This window comes from Saccopteryx bilineata, chromosome 1 (genome assembly GCF_036850765.1).
Source record: "Saccopteryx bilineata isolate mSacBil1 chromosome 1, mSacBil1_pri_phased_curated, whole genome shotgun sequence".
Classification (NCBI taxonomy): Eukaryota; Metazoa; Chordata; class Mammalia; order Chiroptera; family Emballonuridae; genus Saccopteryx; species Saccopteryx bilineata.
The window spans coordinates 241,033,543-241,057,539 of record NC_089490.1 but is presented as its reverse complement, the minus strand read 5'-3'; the positions used below and the strand labels follow the sequence as shown (position 1 = coordinate 241,057,539).

Below are 23,997 nucleotides of genomic sequence, written 5' to 3'. Positions count from 1 at the left end.
CTGTCACATTTTGCAGGACCCTCGTGTTGCTTAAAAATGTGGGTCCCCCCCGAAAAGAAGTTTTCTAGAGATAGTGTGTACACTGACTGCAGTCAGCATGTTTCCTTAACAGAGAAGCTTCTCCCTGGCGCCCCTCTGTGGGCGCCCCTCACACTTGTGCCTAACCAGCATACAGGCACAGGCAACCATGCAGGCCTTGCCTAGCTGGTGGGGTGGCTGGGAGGTGGCTTCACTATGTCACTTGAGCAGTCTCTCTGCTCCCTCAGACGAGGCCCCTGCCCTGCCCTGCTCCGCCAAAGGCCATGGCCCAGGAACAGGGACACCGCGTGGGACCCTACCTTCTTGTAGTCCCTGCTGCTGTCCTCTTCCCCGCGGCCGGCCAAGGTGGCCAGGCGGGCCTCTCGGGCCTCCCGGCGGGCTCTCGCTGAGGCCCGGTCACCATAGGGGTCACTGGCCGTAGGGTTGCTACCTCCAGACTCCAACCTGTGGTAGATGTGCGGGAGACACATTAAGGGCAGAGTGGGTTTCAGGAAGGAGGATGCCGAAGGACAGCAAGCCTTTTCTGAGAAGCACTTGGGAGCTCGGCCAGAAACATGCAAACACCCTCCCTGGACCTCCCTCCCTCCCTCCCTCCCTCAGCCAACTGCTTGGACGTTGGGGCGAAGCTGCCAGCTTGGAGGAGGAGGCCGTTGTTGGCCAAGAATGGAGCTTACGTGAAGAGCTGGTGGTTTGGACCCAGATGCTGACTTAAATCTCAGAGCTTTTCAAATTAATTTGGGGTTGAACTGCTTCCCTCAAGAGTGTGCTTTTAAAAGCAAAACTTTCCTGGATCTCAACAGCTCTTGGAAAATGATTCCAATGACCTGTCAATGAGTTAGAAACACATGGCCTTGGAGCTCTGAGTTGTAGGCCAGTCAGGAAGAACTGGCCACCAGGTCTGCAGGGTCCAGACGTCCTGAGCACCAGCCGGGCCACACATGTACTTCCTGCCCTCTGTGTGCACTCCACACCAATGCCCGTGGTCAGGGCTGCTATGTCTCCAAGCTACCTGCCGCTCAGACCTGGGGGTGGTTCCAGTCCCAGTGTTCCTGGTGAGGTCCTTGGTTATGACTTGGGTGTATGACAACTAGGACCCTGATCCTTATCGCTGGGTGATGTTTTTCTGAGACTTGGCTCTTTCCACACTTAGACATGGAGTGTGAACTGCTGTGCACACCCCAGCGCCACAGAGCTTGCGAGCTCGCCGGGGTGAGGGTCAGAGCAGGGGGACGAGGGCCCTGTGCCTGTGCCCTGGGGTGGGAGCTCAGAGCATAGGGACAGGAGGAAGAGTGACAAGGACGACATGAGGTTCCTGTGACTTCAGCGGCCACTTCTTACAAAGTCCTATACCATTCTTCTCATCTTTAAAAAAACACTTTGTAAACAGAAATCTCTTCACTGACTTTCCTGATTTCTAAAGCAACACGTGCTGGTAGAAAATATAAGTACAACAGTGTCCAGAACAGAGACTAAAAGTCACCCGTAGTCCTGCCTAGAGCACAGTCACTATGAGCAGCGTAGCTCATTCTTGCAAGATGTTAAATACAGGTATGTTAGAATGGATGTCTATAAACTCAGATGAAATACATGGTTTTACAACTCTTCCTCCTCTCTACACTTGTGGCTACGATTGCAGGCCTCTCATCACCTAAGTAAAAATATGTCAAGTTTGCACCGTTTTTTAGGGAATGGTGTGCCTGCATGGCTTAATCATCCTCTGTGGACTTTTAGCAGATAAAAATAATGTGACACTGAGACCTGTCCATAGATCGTAGGACATGTGTCCAACTACTTTATGAGGATGAGAGCTTAGAAGTCGAGGGGTGAACAACTATGTTCTGTCCTGCCCCACAGGGAGGTGCCACCCTTGCCAACCCACCAGGAGACCATCTGACTGCCGCTGCCGTTGGTGCTTTAGGCATCAGGGAGATCCTCACGTCTGTGGTTGTCCGTCTTCCTTTCCTTCTGAACTGTTTCCACGTGGCTCTGTCCACCTTTCTCATCAGATTGTGGGGGCACTGACTTCCTGTCTCTGTTTATGCGTTACTCACTAGCAAGCACTTCCATCTTTACATGAATCTGACAACTTTTATCTTTATGCTTGAGAAGGTCCTTCTCACATGAAGATTAAATGTTCTCTGCTACGGCCTTTGTAGTGAAATCTCTCAAAAATTACAACCCACATGAAGTCTTTTTTTAGTTCTATTTTATTTGGGGGGGGGGTTGGTTTATCTTTTGGTACAGTTTGAGGGAAGAAGTTATTTTCCCAAATAGTTAATTGCTCAAATGATCACAGGTTTTAAAAGTCACCTCACAGTCCTGGCCACTCAGCTCAGTTGCACAACTAAGGGGAACAACAAATGAAAGCTTCCTTTCTCCTCTCCTCATCTCTCTAAAATCAATCAATGAAAAGAAAGTCACCACTCATACATGGTTTTTTAGGGCTACCCACTGTGTTGCATAGGCCTGTTTGGTCTTGAATTTTAATTCCTACAGTTTTAGAGCACGTTTTGAAGTCTGGAAAGAAAGTCTTCCCATAAAAGGCCATTATCATGTAAGAGTTCACAAGAAATTAACCGTAGGAAAATACTATGCTCCAATTTCATACACTAACTTTCCGCTGAGATAGGTGCACACTGTTCACCTGCAGTGCAGGGTGCTGGAGGGAGGGGAGCAGAGGGAGAGCCCAGGCAAGCTTTCAACACTAAAAAACACTAATGAAAAGCCCGTTCAGTTGCCAAGCAAAGAGATGGCTGCACTTCCCCATCACAGGTTGGGGTGTCCACAGGGCTCGGACCACGGCCCAGTGCCTCTTTCTCTTATTCTGTAAGATGAGGGGATCTGTGCCCTCAAGGAGGAAGGGAGAAGCTGGAGGCTCACCCCAGGCTCTGACAAACTCCCTGAACTTCCATGATCACTGACACCCGTGCACACAGGTCGGGGACTGGTGAGACCCTACCACCCACGGCTACTCCAGCTGGCTGTCAGCTGCCCGTTATGACTGGCCATGTGGGAGTGCTTAGGGGCCAGGGAAACAGGAGGCAGTGACACACACATGACAGCCGAGCTTGACCGACATGCACCACACATGAGCTAAGCATGCGTGTAAACGGGGCGTTCTTACCTAGAGAGTCTTTCGTGCTAGAGACAGGAAGAGACAAAAACAAAACAAAACACAGATTAAAACCAGCATTGACAGGACCAGACACATGTGCTTCACTTACACACGCACTTTTACACTCAGACGTCTCCACCGCACGGGGAGGAGGGGTGCAGTTCGGAGAAGCAGGGCCGCCTCAGCTCACCCCTCTGCCCCAGGACCCGGCCTGGACAATGTGGGGACAGTGCTTCCCAGAACCAGGATGACAGCATGAGAACCGACCACAACCTGCCCCCACCACCTTGTGCTCCAGGGATGCCGGGGCTCTCGTCTTGGTACCTATTCTATTCACTTCCGTCGGGTCACCAGCCCCCAACCCTGCCACGAGTGAGCTCCTGCAGACAGGAACCTCAGGACAGTGTCTGGCCTTCCCCTCACCCTGGGGTGGTGGTGGGAAAGTTCGGGGTCTCAGAAGAAAGGACTTCTGGGGGCCAGGGCCTCAGCAGGGACAGTGGTGTCCACGCTGCCCATTTATCTGTGGTCACAGGCGACCTCAAAGTCTCTTGGTATTTTTTTCTTTTAAAAGAACTTGGGCAAATAAAAACTCAATTGATTTCAATGCATTTGCTTATTTCCTCTTCTGAGGTGTTAATGAAATCTTCAAAGACAAAAAAAAAAAAGGAAGCAAGGGCTCAACAATCCATAAACATCAGGGACAGCGAACTGCTGAGGAGTAGCCAATGGCTTTCTCCGCCAGAGCCTCAGCCAACGACACACCACACACGATAGCCGCTCCCTACTCCACTGTCCCCAGGAAGGACAGAGCCAGCAACCTCTCTCCGTGGAAACCTCTCTGACCAGGGTTGCTTCCGCAGACGTCCATGTCCTGACCTCAGTCCTGGAGACTTTCAACAGGCTGAGCATCTTTAGATACTTCTTATAGGACTTTTGAAAAGGGCCATTCTGTGGGACAGCCCTGGGGAGGCAGCACGTGACTGAACACAAAGACGCGTCCATGTAGGACAGCGGGTCGGGGGTCGCGCACAAAGAACACTTGCCCAGCTGGGGTCAGGACCTCTGTGACTCATTCAGCAAGAGCCAGTCAACTACTTTAACATTAACCAGGTTTGTTCTTCTCTTTCTTGAGACTTTTTTCAAAAACAGACACTAAATTTAAACCCCTCCCACAAACTACTTCCTCATTGCTTCTCACCACAGTCCTGTGACAGGACCCAGGAACAGGATACTGTGCAATGCCAGGTCCAAGGCTGCAAGTGTCGGTCATATGGCAAAGGCTGGGGACACTGAGCCTAAGATGTGTTGAGACCAGGGTCGCGGGAAGGCGGAGTGGGCCCAGCCGGCAGCCCAGGCTAGAGCAGCATGAGGAAGCCTGAGTGCTCCAGAAACAGCGGTGACAACCAGTGGCTTCTGAGAAGCAGCTGGCTCTGGGACAGGAATACGAGAGACGCACAAACACACATATGTTCTAAAACCATACTGTGATCCTCATGCGGGGCCAGAGGGGCCCCAATCACCATGGGTGCTCAGCACACATGCCCACACGGTCCTGTTTCTGGGGAGGCTTGATGCCTGTGGCTGGACCTCAGCTCTGACAGTGTCCAGCATGTGACTGCAAGGTGCCACCTCCTCTCAAGGCAGGAGCTAAGCACCGGCCTCCTCTGCTGCCCGCCCCACCCCCCACTCTCGGTTGCAAAGATTCCAGGTGGGAACTTGATGTGGTTGGAGAAGGGCACACTAACCAGGACCTAGGAGCAGGGAACTGGGCTCCCCACATGGAACAGTGAGTCAGGAGCCTGTTTACTCTCCACAGGGGTGGGCACCACCCTCCCCCAGTGTGGGCAGGGACCCAGCTATGACCATGCGCCCACCCTGCCCTTCCTCTTCTTCCTGAGATGGGATATACAAGTCCACACAGTGCTCACTCCTACGCAGCATGACGAGCAGCGCTAGCTGCCTGCTGTTTTCCTGGGCATGTGAGGATTGCACTTTCCATTTCCTCTGGGGGGGCCGTCAATGCCGAGAGTCAGGTAGAGGAGGCCGATGCCCCCTCAGTCCTTCCTTACCACCGCCGCAGACACACCGGCCTTTGCCGGACACCAGAGCTCATGGGACTCCAGGTTCCTTGCTGCCCAGTGTGTCCGGGAAGGCTGACTGGCCACAGGGGAGCAGCGACTTCACCACAGGTAGGATGGGTGGCATCGCAAAGGCCCTGGGTGCCAACCAGACAGCATCCGGGACAGAAATGAGCCGGAAGCATGTGCATGGGGCTGGGGGCTGGAGCTCGGGCAGGACGTGTGCTCAGCACTGGGCTCTCGTCGTCACACAGCTCCCTAGGGGCACAGGTCTGGGACTAGATGCGGTCTGGTGCTGACAAGGACCCTGACAGGATTTGGGAGACGTCTGGGTTTCTTGGGTGGAAGGCGCTGGAGGCTTCATCCTGCTGTCCCTCCCACAAAGCACAGTCCTGTCCAGAAAGCCGATGCTGCTCAGTGGGGACAGGCAGGGACAATGGGGCAGGGACAAAGACTCCTGTGTGGATGTGAGAATGGTGAGCAGGAAGTGACCTCCTAAGAGGCAGACAGGACACAGCAAGGGGAATGTCACGGGAGGTTCTGGAGGCTGGCCTGGTGGCAGCAGACAGAGGTGTTGCAGAGCCCAGGCTCAGGTCCTCTGAGGCTTGTCTGTGCGCAATGACACACGTTTGTCTTCTGTCCAATCTGCTGGTGACTCGTGAAGACCCTCAGAGGAACGTCTGTGGGCAAGGGACATTGCTCTGCCCTCCCTGTAGTCCCGCGAGCATGGTATCATGCTGAAACTGGATGAAAACTGTCCAGAGCAAGAGTTGTCACAGCTTTCATAGACCAACTGGGGACAGCAGATGCTGCAAGGGGGCCCAAAGCAGGAGAGATGGACGCTGCCCGACACCAGGGAGAGGAGCATGGGACAGAAGGCGTGACCAGAGGCTGGGACTGCAGCGAACCCGAGCAGCAAGCTCCTTGCTCTAGCATCCCTGAATCTCTCCCCTAATAAGCTCCTCAGTCGGGACCTGTTTCTAATAAAAGAACAGAGCAAAGACTGCCATCCCCTCGGGTGGGGGAAGGGATGGACCAGGCGGTTCTGATTTGTGAAATGAGTATGGCTTGCAGAACACCAGAGGCTGGCTTAGGAAAACCCTGCAAAAGCTTTTAACTTGAGAGTTACTGGGAGTTCAGGAAAGCACATAATTAAAACCAAACCCCTCTGCCCACGTTTAAAATAAAACCTTGGCTCTGGAAAGCTGGGTGGAGGGAAAGGAGAGCAGGTCACGTGTCTGCCACCAGGGGCCTTGGTACCCAGCCCACCGGCAGTGAGGAGAGCCTCACTTCCCTGCAGAGGACCAGCCAGCAGGGCCTCCATACCGCATGCCTGCCACTGGCCGGCCAGGGACAGCCTGAGCTGTGTATATGTGTATGTGGGGGAGGGGGGACTCAAGAAAACAGCCCCCACCGGACTCTCACACCCACGACCCTAAGCCAGCCAGCATGGTGAGCAGCTGTCAGACTCCATGGCGACTGCAGACCAATCGTTATCTGAGTTAACGGAAAAGCAACAATTTTAAAACTTGTTGAATCACTCCAGCTTCCAGGTGTGTCTGAGCGAGACACAGGCCCTGCAGCCTTGGGCTGGCATGCTCCATGTGTGACTGCAGCAGCAGAGGTGCTTGGGAAACCTGAAAGCCTGCAGGTCTCTAGCTTAGAAGTGGCCTTTCACACAGGGTGGAATGACCAGGCTCACACAGCGACATGCAGCAGGCGTGACAATGGGCCAGCATCGGGGGACCTTCCCACATGTAGGAAATGAGTACTTCCTCCTTCCTGCTCTGCCTAACAGGTGACCCAAACCTTACCGGTTCAGACAACATCTATGACCCACGGTTCTGGGGTTGAAAGTCCAGTCTGGCTCCCCTGGGTGCCCTGTTCAGGGGTTGCTGACTGGCCTCACCTCTCTGCTCACTTGGGTTGTTGGCAGAGCCCAGTGTCTGTGGCTGAAGGTCGGGGTCCCCGTCTCCGACCCGCTGCTGGCTGGTGGAGGGGCACTACATTCCCTACCGGCACTGCTGGGCTCCCTCCAGTCACCAGTTGGGAAAATCTCCCTCTAATATTCATTGTGCCAAATAACACAACCGTGGGACCACAAATTTCTCATATTTATGGGTTCTGGGGAGGAGACTAGGACTTTGCTGGGGAGGCATTTCAGAAGTTCCCACAACCACAAGAATTCCCCTATAAGAAAAACATGCCCTGGCATATCTATGACTTCCCCAAAGTGAGCAATGCCCACAGGACGGCCAGTCAGCAGCAGCTGGGAGGTCATGCTGGCATCGGTGATATGAATTCTGATTCAGCTGAAGCAGGTGTGTGGAGAGAGTTTACACACTTCCAGCAAATTACCGCCCTGACCTGTCTTTATCAGATACTTGATATATGAAATAAAGTCAGGAAAGTCAAGAAATACCACACATACGCTCAGTTTATGTCATGTTCCTGAAAAATCTCACTGCTGGGTGTGGCCGCCGATTGCAGTTGTACCTCATCGTGTATGGATGAGAAGGTATGGTGGCTGATGCGTCTAGTCCAGCGAGCTGACTACAGAACAGACGCGCCTCTTATACCTGCAGGTCATGCCGCCCAGTGTGGGCTCACCCACTGGCTCTGTAACCTCAGGCCGGGGCTCACTTAGGTTCTGTCCATCCAGGTGGATTCCTACTCCCTCTCTGACCTGCTCTCCCCAGACCACCAGCCCGGCAGAGCTGACCTTGGAAGTCTACACAGAGATGTGACACACGGCCTTCATGGTGAGCCTCATGTACCTGTGGCTTCTGTTTCCACTCACTGCATGGGTGCTGAGCACGGCTGTGACCACCAGCGCCCCTGCAGGACACACGGGGAGAGAAGCCACGGGCTGACACAGAGGATGAAAGCCCGCTGTATCCCAGGGCTCCTGATGGGGAATGGTTGGCTCCCAACATTATGAGACTGAGAGAGAAGCAAAGATATACAGCACTGAGGAACACGGGAACCTCTCCCATCTGAAGAGCTGCCCTGCTCACATGGCTCGCTAGGCACTGAAAATAAAAATACAACTAGAAACTCAACTCCAAGCTGACCCTGAACTGACCTCCTGAATTTCTCAGTGAGAACGAGAGCGCATCGCTCTGACAACAAGCTGACAAAGCAGCATCAGGCTGTGCCCACATGTGGCCCTGGGCCCGCACGGGAAGAAGGGGCCAGGTCCATTGCAGCCCCCAACCCCCTTAGCTCTTCCCTCAGCCTGAGACCAGCCCACAGCTCCCACGGCGTCACCATAAATACCCATGTTCTCAGCCTATTCTCCTCCTCAGCTTCAGGCTACTGCCTAAACATTGAATGTCCCAAACAAACGACCTCCAGCTCACACCTAACAGTGGAACCACTTTCCAGTTGACACCCTCTGCCTCCCATCTGCTGCCCTGCACTGAGTCATGGACCTGAGACTGAAGGGTAATAATGCTCACTGCCTTCCTGAGTCATGGGAGTGGATAGAACCATAATCAGCACTGTCCGCCTGATGACAGACTGTGGAGTGGAGAATGAATTCCCAGTCGGTGGTGCCCAAGCCCATGTGAGACGGCAGGGGTGACTACACAGGACAGACGGCACCCACGGTTCCCATCTCCCCAGTGCGCAGGCTCTGCACTGGAGAGCTGCCACTCAAGGCACCTGGGGTTTGTCGGCGCCGAGTCTGCGCAGCTGTTGGCTGCTCCCTGTTTGCATCGGGGTTGAAGAGGGAATTATGTAACATCTTTGTGTTTCTGTAGAAACTTCGGTCCTGATGTAGCAACCCAGATTACATGGGAAAATGCTACTGACTTGGTTTACAAATGCAGGTCAATCCTATTGTCAGAAATCTCAGCCAATGAAAATCTGTCTTGTTAAGGATTCCCAGGGTTGAGCTGACAAGCCACTTACTTCAATACTATTCAGAATAATAACTAGCTGAGCACTCATGTTTGGACACATTTTAGTACTTTATCTCGGGATATGCCCTATATTAAAAACTCACATTAAATTAGGAAGTAATAACATGAGAACACTGGCCAACGATTACCTGGTTCTTGCTTCCAAGAGCACTGAAAAATGCTAAGCCACGTAAGTTAGCCAGTTTCTAAGTTAACAGACTTTATGAACTTGAGACCCAGTATGATGCACAGTGATTAAAATGAAAGAGCTAAAGGTGTCTAATGACCTGTAGCTCAGAGATATTTTTTAGAGTTGGAAAGTCACATCACAGGAAGCGCTTGTACCATCTGTGAACCTGGCACCACATGAGTGGCCACAGAGGGAGGACAGAGGCTCAAACAAATGGCTGTGGTTCCCACAGAACCCAGACTGACTCCAGCAGTGGCTGCTCCTGAGCCGGATCGAGGAGAGCAGAACTAGAACTCGGGGAGCTCCCAGCTTCAGAGACCTGGAGGTGTGAATGCCAAAAGAATGGTTTAAAATGACGATCTTACAATTCTGGGTTGAGACTGGGGCACAGGCCTGGTGGCCATGTGGTGTGTGTGGGGGAAGGGGACACAGGCGGGGGATGGGCTCTGTTGGGGGGTTAGACATTGTCCCTACAAAGAGAGAATCGTGTTTAATAGTATAATTTTATGTTCAGAGAACAAAAAAACTATTTTTGTAACACAAATGGGAGAAAGTAAACAAAAATCCTGGCTGGTGAGGACATTCTTCCGCATAGAAGTAGCTTCGCGTTAGGGAGGGTCTCAATTGCACAATCTCTGGGCAACACTGGTTGTTTTAGAAGGGTCCCCAGTCTGCCAGGCAGGGACAGTGTCAATGCACGTGTGACTGAGGCATCCCACAGGTTGTTCTCAAGTGAGAGTAAGGTCTGCTCGGTGTATTGCAGTCTGTCTGAGACGTGGTGCCCACACTGGTCCCCTGTGCACAGCTGTCACTGTGAAGTTCCTGTGGAGGGCATTTCCTTTTATGGAAGTTGGGACTCACAGCCCCTCTCCCCACAGCAAGGCAGAACCAGAACATGCACCTTGGCTCCGTGTCAGAGCACCATGCACAAGGCAGGCCGAAGCCACACCCCTTTAACTCCCTCGTCCCTGGGTCACACCCTGCCTCGGCCCATCTCCACTCTGAGATGCTCAGACGCTTTGGCTCCCTAGCCTCACAGTACAGGCCCCAGCTCTGCTGTCAACAGAGGAGGCTGCAGTCCCTAAGCGGGGACTCATTTAGGTTCACAGGGCCCCACCAGGCCCTGTGCGGGGCCACAGCCTCTTCTGTGTGGACTGGGGTCTGAGCCAGCCCCTCCCTGCTCTGCAGTCGCAGCCCCAGCTCTGGGTCCCCCCATATCTGGGTGTGGGGTGCCCAGTTACCCAAGCTCTTAGCATGGTCTGACCCTAACGTGTCCCCAACCTTCAGCTGCGTCTGATCAGATGCCAGTGCTGTGGGTGGATGTGGTTGGCGGTCAGACCAGACGGCTGCCCGGCTCTGGTGCTATGAGCGCTCTCTTCGCACCACAGTCCTCCCCTTGCAGGGAACCGGAGTGAAGCACCTGACACAGGTCAGGTGTTCTAGGTGTAAAGCTCATGTTTTTGTTCAGAATCCTGACATGGTCCGTCCCCCAGCGACGTTGGGCACCCAGCAGAGATGGCAGCTGAGAAAACAGACGGGCACAGAAGTGCAAGTGCCTGCTCATGCACCCGGCAGAAAGGGGGCGGCAGGAGGTGGGCTGGTGGGCATGGCTGCGGTGGGATCAGCAGAGAACTCGGCCATAAGTGATGTGAGTCTCCTGGATGTGGCATAGGCTCAGCCACAGGATATGTGGCCTGGGTCACACTGAACTCAGTTTCACAGAAGGAAGGAGGAAAGGGACCAGTGTCACTGCACCACATACCACGTGTGGCTCAGGGATGGTGGTACAAGGGGATACAATGAAGGAAGGGGTTCTGTTTTGAGAACCTTGAGTGGCAGCTGCCAAGGTGCTGGGCCCATGGTGAGCCCTGTCGGTCCCCCTGAGGGACTTAAGAATAAACAGATTTGTAACAAAATGTTTTGGTGTCTGGGCACTAAGCAGTGCTGGTGTTGAGACCCTGCATACATGGTGCCCTGTACGCCCCGGGGGAGGACACAGAAGAGCACAGAAGTGTGCTCAGCCCCCAAATAAGGAGCGACAACCCCACTACCTCTGTGTATAGCATCTTGCTCCCTAACAAGGAGCTGCACACAGCAGACGCCACTGGAGGCCCAGGGTGCTCCCCGCAGACACAACACTCTCAGTGGTTGGCCTGGAGCCGATGGCAGTCGCTTCTCTGCCGCTGAAGCCCACCTCTTCGAGGCCAAGCAGGAGGACTCATGCATCACAGCGCCTGGCTCAGCTGTCTGTGTCACACACAGACACATACACATGCTCATAACTGAAGGTTACTGTACACAGTCCCACGGCTGCCTGGGAGTTATTCTTTTAAAAACATAGTATTGACCCATAAAACACAGGAAAGGGAACAACTAAATATAGCTCTGTACAGTGAGAACAGGCCAGAGAGACACAGTGACGAGGACTCAGAAACTTCAGTGCCGGGCAGCTGGTGCCTGTGAAGGGCTCAGACACAGGACGGTCACACAGCGATCTGCTGGCACAGGACCTCTGCTCATGGGCCTATCACCCCACACAGCAGCCAGCAGGGCCTGTCCCGAACCCCTGCCCTGTGGAGCTCTAAGCCTGCATCCCAGACACACACGGAGACGACACGCACTTACTCGGAGAGTCTTGGCTGTGGGCGAGGGAGACGCGGGGGGCGAGTCTGAAGGGGACTTCCTGTTCCGCTGGAACTCCTTACTGCGGGTGTACAGGGAGGACATGGCTCCTGCTTAGTGGGCTGCTCAGAGACGGGAGAGCTCAGCAGGGGCGTGGCCGTCCTGTGGTGTGCAGTCTGAGCCAGGCACAGTCCCTTGGATGTCCAGCCAGGGCATGCAGGACGGCAGTCCCAGCTAGGGCACAGTGGAGCTGCACTGCTATGCCTAGACCGAGTCCCGGGTTCTTCCGAAAGCTCAGGCTCACTGCATCTAGGTTCCTGTTGACACCAGATCAAACCCAGAGGGAAGACACTTTGGATCCCACCGGAGCCGAGCCTGGGAACAGCCAGTGCCACTCACCCCGAGGGAAGAAACACAGACACTCTGGAGACCATGCTGCCCCTGAGCTCGACCCCACGGCTGGACAGCGTCGGTGACTGTGACAAACACAGGCAAGCAAGTGAAGCAAACGTGAGTAAGGAGCCGAGTTTCTGGGCAGGAAGCAGGCGGGGGAGTCGTCCCACGTCCTCCGGGGAAGCGGCTCACATATAAACACCAGGCACACATCTCCCCTCCTCTGCCTCCGACGTTTCAAATCCTATTCGCTCAGCCAGGAATGCTGGACATGGGCCAAGGGCAAAGATCCACTTTCAGCCCACAGGCCGGCCGCCACTCGCAGGGGAGCAGGAGGCAGATTCTAGGCTCACGCGGCTCGGAAGTGCATGGGGCAGACCTGCTCTTGACACAGGCACCCCCGGGGGTGATGACAAAGCACAGACAGACGCAGCAGGCAAAGCCCCTCCAGGCCATCTGGGTTCCACCTTAACAACCTGCTGCTCTGTCTGCCTAAAGATGCCCAGCAAATTACCCCAGGGGGTGCTCAACACAAGACATAGCCACCTGTGTTCTCTGAAACTCCATGGCAGCAGGTGACATGGGTGGGTGGGTGCAGCCGGACCGGGGACCCCAGATGGCAGGGACAGCAGCACCATAGAACTGAGTTGTCCATGGTAAATATCAGGGTTAAAAAGAAAGGAATTTGCTTGGCGTTAAGGGGTTTGGAATTTGACCTTGAATCGTTTTCTGCACTCTGCTGCCCCCTCTGACTTCTGGCCGAATGCTTTCTAAGCTAGAGGCCCCTCCCAGAGTGATAGCTCACCCCTGTGCCCCCACCTCACCCTGTGCAGTATGTACATCCTCCCAACCTTCCAACACGCCTCCCAATGTTGTGACTGTCTCAATGAATTCATCGGGAGTGATCCACTACCCAGAGGCTGGTCTGAAGAATGCTGCTTCAAAGGGTTCATCCAGGGGTCCTGGTTCAGATCGTCTAGAAATTTCTGAGAAAGACGACCTGTCCCACCACATACCCAGGGGTTCAGATGTCTGACGAGCCCAAATTTTAGATGCTGCTCACACAGGTAACCCACAAGAGCTCTCCATGTAGACAGATGGACCGATAGGACCCTGGATGAGAGGGTCCCATACCAGGTGACATGCCCCCTGCAGGGACAGGGTAGCCAGCAGGTTACAGTGCAGTGCTCCCCCTACAGGCCTCTGCCCTACACTTCTGCTCACGTCCCATCACGCAGTGCTGACAGGTGACTCTGCGGTGACACAGGGGTGACTCTTACAGGGGTGACACCAAGGCTGAGGCTAGCTGACTGGCAAACACACCTGTCTGAGGCAGCAGCTCTGACCAACTGAGGTCAAGGGTCTGAGGGCTCTGCCGTCCACCCACTCCAATTCCTTGTGTGCGTAGAACACTGAGACATTCAAGAACAACCCAGATGCCTGACCAGGTGGTGGCACAGTGGATAGAGCATCAGACTGGGATGCGGAAAGACCCAGGTTGGAGACCCCAAGGTCGCCAGTTTGAGTGTGGGCTCATCTGGTTTGAGCAAAAGCTCACCAGCGTGGACCCAAGGTCGCTGGCTCGAGCAAGGGGTCACTCGGTCTGCTGAAGGCCCACGGTCAAGGCACATATGAGAAAGCAATCAATGAACAACTAAGGTGTTGCAACGAAAAACTGATGATTGATGCTTCTCATCTCTCTCCATTCCTGTCTATCCCTCTGTCTCTGTAAAAAAAAAAAAAAAAAAAAGAACAGCCCAGAGCCTGACCTGTGGTGGTGCAGCAGATAAACCATCGATCAGGAATGCTGGGTCACTGGTTCAAAATGCCAGGCTTGCCCGGTTCAAGGCACATAGGAGAAGCAAATTACTATGAGTTCACGCTTCCCACTCCTCCCACCTTTCTCTCTCCTCTCAGTCATTAAAAGAAAAAAAAAAAAAGAGCAGCCCAGAAACGCAGGACAAACATGTTGTCCAGACAGTGAAAGTCAAGGCTCCTTTTGTCCACTAAGCTCATGCTCACTGCATCTAGGTTCCTGCTGACACCAGATTAAACCCACTGTTCCTTCATGGTGTTTCCCTCTCCTGGCACTGGTCATTCCATTCTCACTGAGGAGACACCAGCTGTCCCGTGACCACGAATGTGTCCTTCATGTCCTGTGCCTTTCGGGGTATAGGACCCTCAGGCTGCTCTGTAAGACGACTGGCAGAGGGATGGGGGAGGAGGAAAGGTCTTCCAGGGGAGGGGCCACTCTCCTCTTTCACTTATGAAGGTTTAGTCACCCAAGAGCCTGGAAGACAGAGGCCTCGGAGACAGATGTCCAGGTCTGCCAACAATCACTTATTTAGGGATTTTTACTAGTCTACAGGAGGTGGCCTGTCTACCCTCAGACAATGCCCCATACCAGAAAAGCATGAGGCTCAGAAACTCACGAAGGGGAAGGGATGACAGAGGCCCCTTCGGCAGATCTGTCCTAGAATGGTCCATGGGCTCAGTGTTTTGGAGTTAAATTTAAATTTAGCTGCAGCTAAAAAAGGCAAACAGAAGTAGGAGGCATCTCCTTTCATGTGGAGACGTGAGCAGCCTCCCCTCCTGCCTGACAGTGATGCAGCCAGCCGAGGTGCACAGGGCCGCTGACAAGATGGGACACTGGTCCTCAGGCCACGGGGCAGGGCTCCAAGGGCACTGATGTCCTCCTGTGCTCCAGGCAGACCCATGAGAAAAGGAGCTACCTGTCCAGTGCTCATGGCGCCCGATGAGAAGGTGTGGATGGACCAGAAGCACGAACACGCCAGTCCAATCTCTTCTGGGCAACGTGGACGCAGCCACAGGAGGCTCGCTCTCTAGTTCTGGTGAAATGCTGGATGAGCAGCTACAAAGAATACATTTACCTGCCACTTGCATGAAAACTACAGATATTCAGCAAAGTCAAGAGTGGTTCTGAAAAGTTCTGTCTCTAGACAGTTGCTGAGCACAGAGCAGCCTGTGACCCTCAGGCTGGGCCTGTCCTCAGTGTCAGGCAGAGCACCCCCGCCCCAACAACACGCCTACAACCAGGCTCAGCGTTTGGTGACAACAGGCTTCAGAAGGAGACCTGGAACTGAGTTGTGAAACTGATGCACCATCAGTGGCTCTGCACAGAGGCTACAGAAACACATTATAAACATGTGGGTTGAGGAATTCTACTTCGAGTTTAGGTTTTTTACCAACTTGATCTATTTTAAAATATTTGGTCATTTCTGTCACAGCCTGTGCGTGGGGCTGGATGCTCTGACAGGCAGGGAGAAAGGAATGGCCATGCCCTTTCCTGCAGCCCGCGGGCCTGTGTGCAGCAGCCTCCACACTCCCTGCCCTGGTGCTGTCCTTGCACGAAACAAGCAGTCCCTGAGACTAACCAGCATCCTCTCTCCTTACAACGGGGACAATGCTATTATTGCTAGACGTAGACCCAGGTTTTAAACATGGGAAAACTTCCAGGTCAGCTCCAGGACCACACTTCGCACTGTCTCCGTGACCCAAGGCTCTCTGCATCCATCTTTCTATGGAAGGGCTTCCCTCGCCGGCGCCACTCCCTAGGTGTAGTGGGTGGCAGGCTGACCAGGGGCAACTGTCCTGGCTAGTACCCCACAACGCTCTGAAGAGAAACTTGTTCTCTGGCATCGGCGGCTCTCAGAGCCCACTTGACGTGGCCCCGCAACCGCAGCCTCAGTGTGTGCGCCCGCTCTGCGTGCCGGGGTCCCGTGTGGGTGACGCCCCTCCCCGGAGAAGCTCCTGGCTGCAGTTCCCATCACTGTCATCGCCTCCTGTTCCTCCTTTGCCTTTCGGTCATCACGTCTCCTCTTCATTTCCCTGTCTCTGACCTGCATTCTGAAGATTTCTCCATGTCGTTTTCCAATCCACTAGCTTCCTTTTCAGCTGTGGAGATGAGCTGCGTCCTCTGACAGCCTCCATGCGGCAGGCGAACGAGCGCTTAACAGATGAGGAACCATTCACAGAGCCGCACACACACAACCCCTGTGATGAAAATCTGAACAGGAAGCCTTTGTTTCTTGTTTCTATTTTGGACTGTTTCCTAGAGATAGATTTCTTTAAGTGAAAATTCTGGATCAGTTTGGGGGCTTTTGATAGTTTGACTATTTGCTGCCCCAAAAAAGGAAGTGTTTTTGCATTGCCAACAGTAAAAAACAGTCCATTTCACTGCACTCTCACCTAAATAAAAGTGGGCATTATCTTTCCAAAATCTGTGCCAATTTTGGTTGGTAAAAAAATGTTACTTGACTCTAATTCTAGTGTTTTGTGTGTGTGTGTGTGTTTATTTACTTTCAAAGATTTTACCGATTGATTTTACAGAGAGGAGGGTTGGGTGACGAGAAGTAGTTGCTTCACTCCAACTGTTCATTGGTTGCTTGTCCTATGTGCCTCAACCGGGCAAGCCCGGGTTTTGAACCAGAGACCTCAGCATTCCAGGTTGACGTTCTGTCCACTGCATCACCACAGGCCAGGCAGTCTAAGTTCCAGTTCTGAAACTAGTGAGTTTGCACACTTTCCCTCAAGCTGTGAAGTAGCTGTGCGTCTGGAAAGTTTTCTAATAATCACTTCTAGTAATCACTGTCTAAATCAAGTTTCTTCCTTGAAGCTCAGTTGTGGGCTGCAGTGAAAACATGTTTTTAGGACTTAAATTCTGAAATAAGTATTTGTTGCTGCTAGTTCAGCAAAGCCTCTCTGTAAGCTGCCTGGCCAGTCCCTTCAGCCAAGAACTCTAAGAGATACAAGCATGCCTGAAGGAAAGAGAGGGGCAGGCTGCCTCCCAGCCCCCTTGGGTCCCTGTCATCCCACCTAATGACACCTTCCCAGGACCCCAGTGACCCCACACGTCACACTCCCAGGAAGAGTGTCTGCCAGGCGTGCCTACCAGGGATCACTGGGGAGCTTCGACAGCACAGATTCAAGGGCTTCCCACCTCCACCAGCACAACCTCAACTCAGAATCTGAAGGGGGGGCGCAAAGTCTGACCACGTACAATGAGCAGTGACTGCTACTGACCAATCTGAAGAAGAAGAATGCAGAAGCTGCCCCTATTGGGCAGTGATCACTGCAAACAGCTCAGCTGCAGGTCCCAGCATCCATACCTGCCAGGCCCCGTCTAGCCTCCAGAAGGGATTCCTGAGCTGCCCACACAGCAGTTCATGTATTTTAGTCCAGCAACTTCGACAACCTCTTGGACCCGTGTACCTGGAGAACCTGGTTTTCTTCCTGTGCCAGCCTGTCCTACACGTGAGACAAAGCTGAGAGGTCAGCTCTCGTCACCTGTCCCCTCAGAGTGGCCAAAGAATCAGAGTTTGGTTTCTCTTCCTAAAAGAGAATCCAAGTTTCCCCCAGCTAACACTCTAAGCCCAGGGCAAAGCTCTGAAGGTGTCTGCCACCACCTGGTCAGTCCCCCCCAAATCTGCATGGATTCGCAAACTGAGCGTTAACAAGGCAAAGACACCAATGAACTCCAGGATCATCTTCTCCTAAGGAATTCTAATAGCACCAGCAATTAGCCTCTGCCGGGCACTTCTGAGAACCTATGAGCCTTGAAGGCCACGCCCCATGGCCGGTCCACAGAGCAGGTCCCTCAGGGGCATCATTGCACAGCCCCACATGGCCTTGCCCAGCCTCCAGAGCAGGCTCTGGGAGGGACGGGCTGCTCGAGACTGGAAGAGAAAAGCAGATGGGGACACAGGGACAGCCATTTCAGACCTTCCTCAGAGAGCACGCTGATCAGAACAGGGGATGACGGAATGGCAGGGGACAGCTCCCTCCTCCCTTCACAGTGCTGTCCCAAGTGAGCACACACATCCCCCCAGAGCCAGTGAGCTGGGAAACGCCGGTGCCCACACAACACTTACAGTGGAGGCCCACCAGCTGCCTTTATAAATAAAGTCTTATTGGAACGCAGCCACGCCCACGTGCTGGTGTCTCACCCGTGGCTGTGTTTCCAGCATGGCAACAGAATCAAGCACTTACGACTGTGTGACCCTGACCTGGACCAGCATGTGACAAGCTAGAGGCTCATCTCTCCCTGACACACAGTGCTGGGGACAGGCAGGAACGTCCCCCCATCATTGGCAAGGAGCTGTATGGGACACTGGAGGAGGGAGACCCTGGCCTCCGTGCCAAGACAGCCCACGGCGCATCAGTGTGGCTATGTGGGCTACGTGTGCCCCTCCCCTCACACCCAGGTAAGTAATACTGCAAAGATGCAGAACCGTAACTAGACCTGTAAGCTCCAGGACTATGTGAAGTATTTTTCTTTCTTTCTTTCTTTCTGAAGCTGGAAACGGGGAGAGACAGACAGACTCCCGCATGCGCCCGACCGGGATCCACCTGGCACGCCCACCAGGGGCGATGCTCTGCCCACCAGGGGGCGATGCTCTGCCCCTCCGGGGCGTCGCTCTGCCGCGACCAGAGCCACTCTAGCGCCTGGGGCAGAGGCCAAGGAGCCATCCCCAGCGCCCGGGCCATCTTTGCTCCAATGGAGCCTTGGCTGCGGGAGGGGAAGAGAGAGACAGAGAGGAAGGAGGGGGGGTGGGGGTGGAGAAGCAAATGGGTGCTTCTCCTATGTGCCCTGGCCGGGAATGGAACCCGGGTCCCCCGCACGCCAGGCCGACGCTCTACCGCTGAATCAACCGGCCAGGGCCAGTGAAGTATTTTTGTCTGAGCTACGAATTTGCCGATAGGTTTTTAAAATGTCCCTCCTTTCTTCCCAGAAGCCAAGACCACTGGTGGATTTTAAGGTGTGAGAACACAAAAACTAGAAAGCGTGAAGTCACGTGCTCTTTCTTGCAAGCTTGCCCTGTGTTCAGGCACGTGTGAGCATTCCTGTGTCCACAGGGTTATGTGGGGATGTGAAACCGTGGTTTCCTGCAGAAGGGATTTACGGTGTAAAGCAGCTGCTATCTGACTCCTGAACTTGTTCAGCGGGAGCTGCACTGGTGTGGAGACAACCCTACACCATACAGGCTCCGCAGTACAATGCTGTCCAATGACCCCGTCAGTGCAGCAACGTGGCACCCGAGGACAAATCTGTAGGCGCCGTTTGCTAGAAAACCTGCACATCCCACCGGAGCTCTCCCCTCAGCCGCAGGGCCAGGACACAGCATAAGCTGCCTGCACCCAGGCCAGCTGCAGCCATACCACCAGCAGTGGAAGGTACACTGACTGAGGAAAAGCTCAGGCAGGCCCTCCCCCACCCCCCAGACTGACAACTTTGACCATCAGACCTGAGCCCTCCTGCCTGAAGATGACCTTTCAAGGCTGTCATCATGGAAACGAAGGGTCCCAAGGACACACAGGGTGAAAAATGATCCTTTTCTTAAGGATGGCATTAGTTGGTCTTGGACATGTTTAAAACAAACAAACGAAATGTAGGAAAAATACCAGCAGGGAATTCAGCAGAACGTTAAACAGTAATTTCTTCTCAGTGTCTGACAATTCCTTCCTGTTCTTACAGTATAGAGAATCCCCTTTACAGCAGTTTTCTCACACCTCCAGCCTCTACTACCCTGAAATGAAATTCACAGATTTAAAACTTACCTAAAATCATGACAAATCTGTAAGGAGAAAAGACAATGTTGTTTTGAATATGTGTTTCACTCACATATCCTGGGCCCCATGGCCAGTTTCCTGCAAGCTCTGCCAGACTTGCTCTTGCAGAACCCCCCTCGGCCAAAGCACGTGGGTTCCACACAGACTCCGGTTTGGTTCTGGACTCGGACACGAGATAGGCGCTCACCCCTGCCATCCAGGGAGATGGCCGCCACGTCTGTCACACAGGATGTGAACACGCGCGCGCAGCGGCGCTGCCCTGCCTGTGACCCTCACAGGACCCCACAGTTTGTAACCTCCCCAGAAACGCTCCAGCATGTGGAGCCACCCCCTCTGCACTCTGCTGTGTGCCATGCCCACTGTTTCCACCATGCTCCCACACCAGCATCTCTTCAGCAGGCCACAGTCACTAAAAACTAGCATCTTGCGGCCATGGGGCACAAGAGATGGGAGAGGACCTACTGATGAACCTTCCACATCCTTGGATGAGGAGTCACAGCAAAGCCCAAACAGACATGTGAAAGTCAGTTTATTTTATCTTAAAAAGGTCCCTGATTGAAGCAGACTCACTGGCGCAATGGGACAACAGGTCCAAAAATCACAAGGTCTCAGGGGAACAGATGTGAGCTCTGCTGACTGAATCTCCGTGGCAACAGCACGACCTAAAATTAATTGAATCCTTAAAAGGAAGATGCCAAGAGAAACTGCTAGGACACTCTGGGCATGTGACCCTGGGGGGCGTGGGGTCGCCTGGAGGACACATCAGGCTACACTCAGGGGCTCGGCTGCCCATCACCCAGCTGCCCCCTTCCCAACAGCCTCTCCCGTGAGCTGTGCCCACAGGCGCCAGGGCTGACGGAGGGCCACCACTTAGCACTCTATCCCAAAGAGTCATGCTATTGCCACAGTCCTCAGGCTCCTCAGGACATCCTGCCTGGGACAAGCTGACCACCCTTTCTTATTGGGGTGAAGACGAAGAGGCTGAGGCAGGAACATCTATGTTTTGTTAGCCATTCACTTTCTCAAAAGAGAGGATGGTTTGTTTATTTAGAGATTGTTACATGGAATACTGTGAGAAATGTTATTTTCTGTCTAAACAATAACTCACCTCTCATTTTTAAACTTAGCCAAACCGAGCTGTCTCTCAGGGCAGCTCGCTGGGACATACCTTACCATATTAGGCAGTCGGGCCAGAGCAGGAGACTCACAGCGCTGGGGTTTTACCTAAAAGGACAAGCACTGGGAGTGGGTGGAAACTCGCCAGGCGCCCCTTGCAGAGCAGGGGACTCCACAAGGTTCAGTGCCAGGAGTAAAGCTCGCATGAGCATGGTCAGGGCACCTGGCAGGCGGCTGGAGCCGTGACAGCTCTTTGGGGAGAAGTGGAGCTGTGGGAACACAGGCAAAACATTGGCGGGGGAGCCTCCTCACAGCGCACAGACCTGCAGGACCCAGCAGGAGCAGGTGTTCCCAGGCTCCGAGCAAGTTGAGGACACAGCCCACTTGGCCTCCCCACCTCACCCAGGAGCCCCTCTCATACTCAATAAAGACTCCCCAGGTCTGTGTTCAGGATGCTGCCATGTGTCGGGGAGTGCATGCCCCGACTCACAAGCCATTCATGCTTTGTGGGTGAGCTCACAAATGACATCAAGTCACTGAATTCTAAGATCAGCAGAGCCTGACCTTCATCCAGATTTAGGAACCTACAGGTTTGGAGAATAATTAGCTTGCTCTCAGGCAGCTCGACTAATACATGCACTAAGTCACCGTGTGTCACATCTCTGAGGGGTTGGCCTGGCAGCAACCCCATTCACACAAGGGAGCAGAGGCCACAGGGCCAAGCGCGGTTGGCTGGAGTCCAGCCCCTGGGCTGCAGCTCAGTGAGCTTGCTCTTGTGCCTGTCCCAACAGGGCGTCACCTGAGACACAAAGCAGATGCAAGACCTAGCGGAGAGTTGTGCGATAGCCAGATGAGGAGCACAGCTGTGACCTGGACGTCCTGAACCCGTATGGACCTCAGTTCTCATCTTTAAAATGGGAAGCTGAACATATGGTCCCTGGGATTTCTCCTAGGTCTGAGAGCTCGCCCACGACGCCAGCCCAGAGCAGGACCATACTTGTACATGCGGCCGAGAAGCCAGCTCTCAGAGCCACTGCCCAGGTGCAGGAGTGTTGGTCCCTCTCAGGGCACCAGCGCCGGGGAAGAGCAGGGGCAGAGGCCAAGTCAGCATCCACACCAGCTGTCCAACACAAGGGCAGTCCTGGGCTTCAGCCTCAAGCGAGGTCTGCAGAGAGGTCGCAGTTTTGCCTCAGAGGTCAAGACGCCCGCTGTCCTGCACCTGCAGGAAATACAGAAAGCCACCACCACCTCTGCCCCGTGTCTGACTCTGTCGTGGGACAGAGAAGCTGTGTTGTGTTCTCAGGGCCAACGCCAGCGTCCTCAGACAAACAGTTCTGCCTGGACCTCAGTTCCCTCAACTGTAAAATGAGGCCCTTGCCCTGGCTGTCTCTAAATCCCCAAAGCTGAGAGATGAGTGACTCTCCTGCTGTGAAGTGGGCTCCCCGACAGTCCCTTCAACACAGCATGCCAGCCAGCGAGCTCACTACCCTCCATCCTGCTGGCCACTTGCGCCCTCTAGTGACGAATCCAGTTACAGGACAAACCTACAGAGGAGCCCTGGAGGGACCCTCTAGCTCAGGGGTCCCCAAACTTTTTACACAGGGGGCCAGTTCACTGTCCCTCAAGACTGTTGGAGGGCCAGACTATAAAAAAAAAACTATGAACAAATCCCTATGCACACTGCATATATCTTATTTTAAAGTAAAAAAGCAAAACGGGGACAAATACAATATTTAAAATAAAGAACAAGTAAATTTAAATCAACAAACTGACCAGTATTTCAATGGAAACTATGGGCCTGCTTTTGGCTAATGAGATGGTCAATGTCCGGTTCCATATTTGTCACTGCTAGCTGTAGCAAGTGATATGACGCGCTTCCGGAACCGTGACGCGTGCATCCCGCGTTACTGGAAGTAGTACTGTACGTGAGCGACGCTGCTACATACAGTACTCCAGGAGCACAGGATATGGATGCTGACCACCAATGAAAGAGATGCCCCTTCCAGAAGTGTGGCGGGGGCCGGATAAATGACCTCAGGGGGCCGCATGTGGCCCGTAGTTTGGGGACCCCTGCTCTAGCTTAAACCCACTGTTGAGCAAAAGGCCAGCTGGCCAAAGACACGGCACAGCAGACACACACACACTCTTCCTGAATACACACACCTTCTCAGGTATGACCGGAATAACCTCCCTCATGTTAGGATTCAGGTTCAGTTTCTTTTTCACTTATCACAACAGGGAGACAGATGGTCACACGGCTGACGGCGACAATGAACCAGACTGGCTGTAAACACACTTGTCAAAGGTGCTAGGACATCAAATTGCATCCATACTGCTGGTCTCGGGGTTTCATGAACTTAACAACAGGGATGGGTTTGACAAAACCATGCACTTAGGTTGGCTGCAGCAACGTCTCCCCTTTTAAGCCTCACTCCTTGCTGTCCCCCTGACAGCAGGCCGCCGACAGGGCCGCTGTGCTGGTCATAGACAGCGTCGCCTTTACTTCCTTAAACACAGAGACACGACCCAGCAGCCCTCACAGAGGACAGAGGGGGCAGAAAGTCCCACAGCCCTGTGGGGAGTGCAGAGGGCAGAGAAACAGCTGCTCAAGAGTGCGCCACCCAGACAACAGGCCAGCGCTGCCCGCCCAGTCCCCGCCCCCACGCCAGTCACTCACCCGCCCTTCCTTCAACTCCTCAGAGCCATCAGCTTCATCCTCCTGGAGAGGAAGGAGGAAGGAAAACAGGAGGGTCACCATCACAGATGTCCTGGACCGCAGCAGCCCCTGCTGCCCACAATGTACCCTGCATGGCACATGGCCGACAGCTCGGAACCAAGCCTGCCACCCCAGCAGCAATGGCGCCTGGCTGGAGGGACCTAACCATCTTCCTCCACCTCTGTTGACAGCTACAGCCAACTCCGTCCTGCAGCTGAGAGATAGTTACCAGA

General features: G+C 53.7%; 1 protein-coding gene across 9 annotated transcripts in view; it reads right to left on the bottom strand.

Annotated features, from left to right (window-relative positions):
- The window catches only part of PPP1R12B (protein phosphatase 1 regulatory subunit 12B), a 100,648-nt gene that overhangs the window by 13,369 nt on the left and 63,282 nt on the right, over positions 1–23,997 (bottom strand). For 8 of the 9 annotated variants that reach the window (XM_066239504.1, XM_066239448.1, XM_066239439.1 and 5 more), the window contains 3 exons: positions 23,726–23,767; positions 3,164–3,180; positions 339–483 (listed from right to left, as the gene is read on the bottom strand). In XM_066239504.1, coding sequence (XP_066095601.1) covers positions 339–483; positions 3,164–3,180; positions 23,726–23,767 — 204 coding nt within the window. Of the gene's footprint in view, positions 1–338; positions 484–3,163; positions 3,181–11,952; positions 12,206–23,725; positions 23,768–23,997 lie in introns of those variants that run through there. The other variant, XM_066239501.1, reaches the window with a different exon arrangement.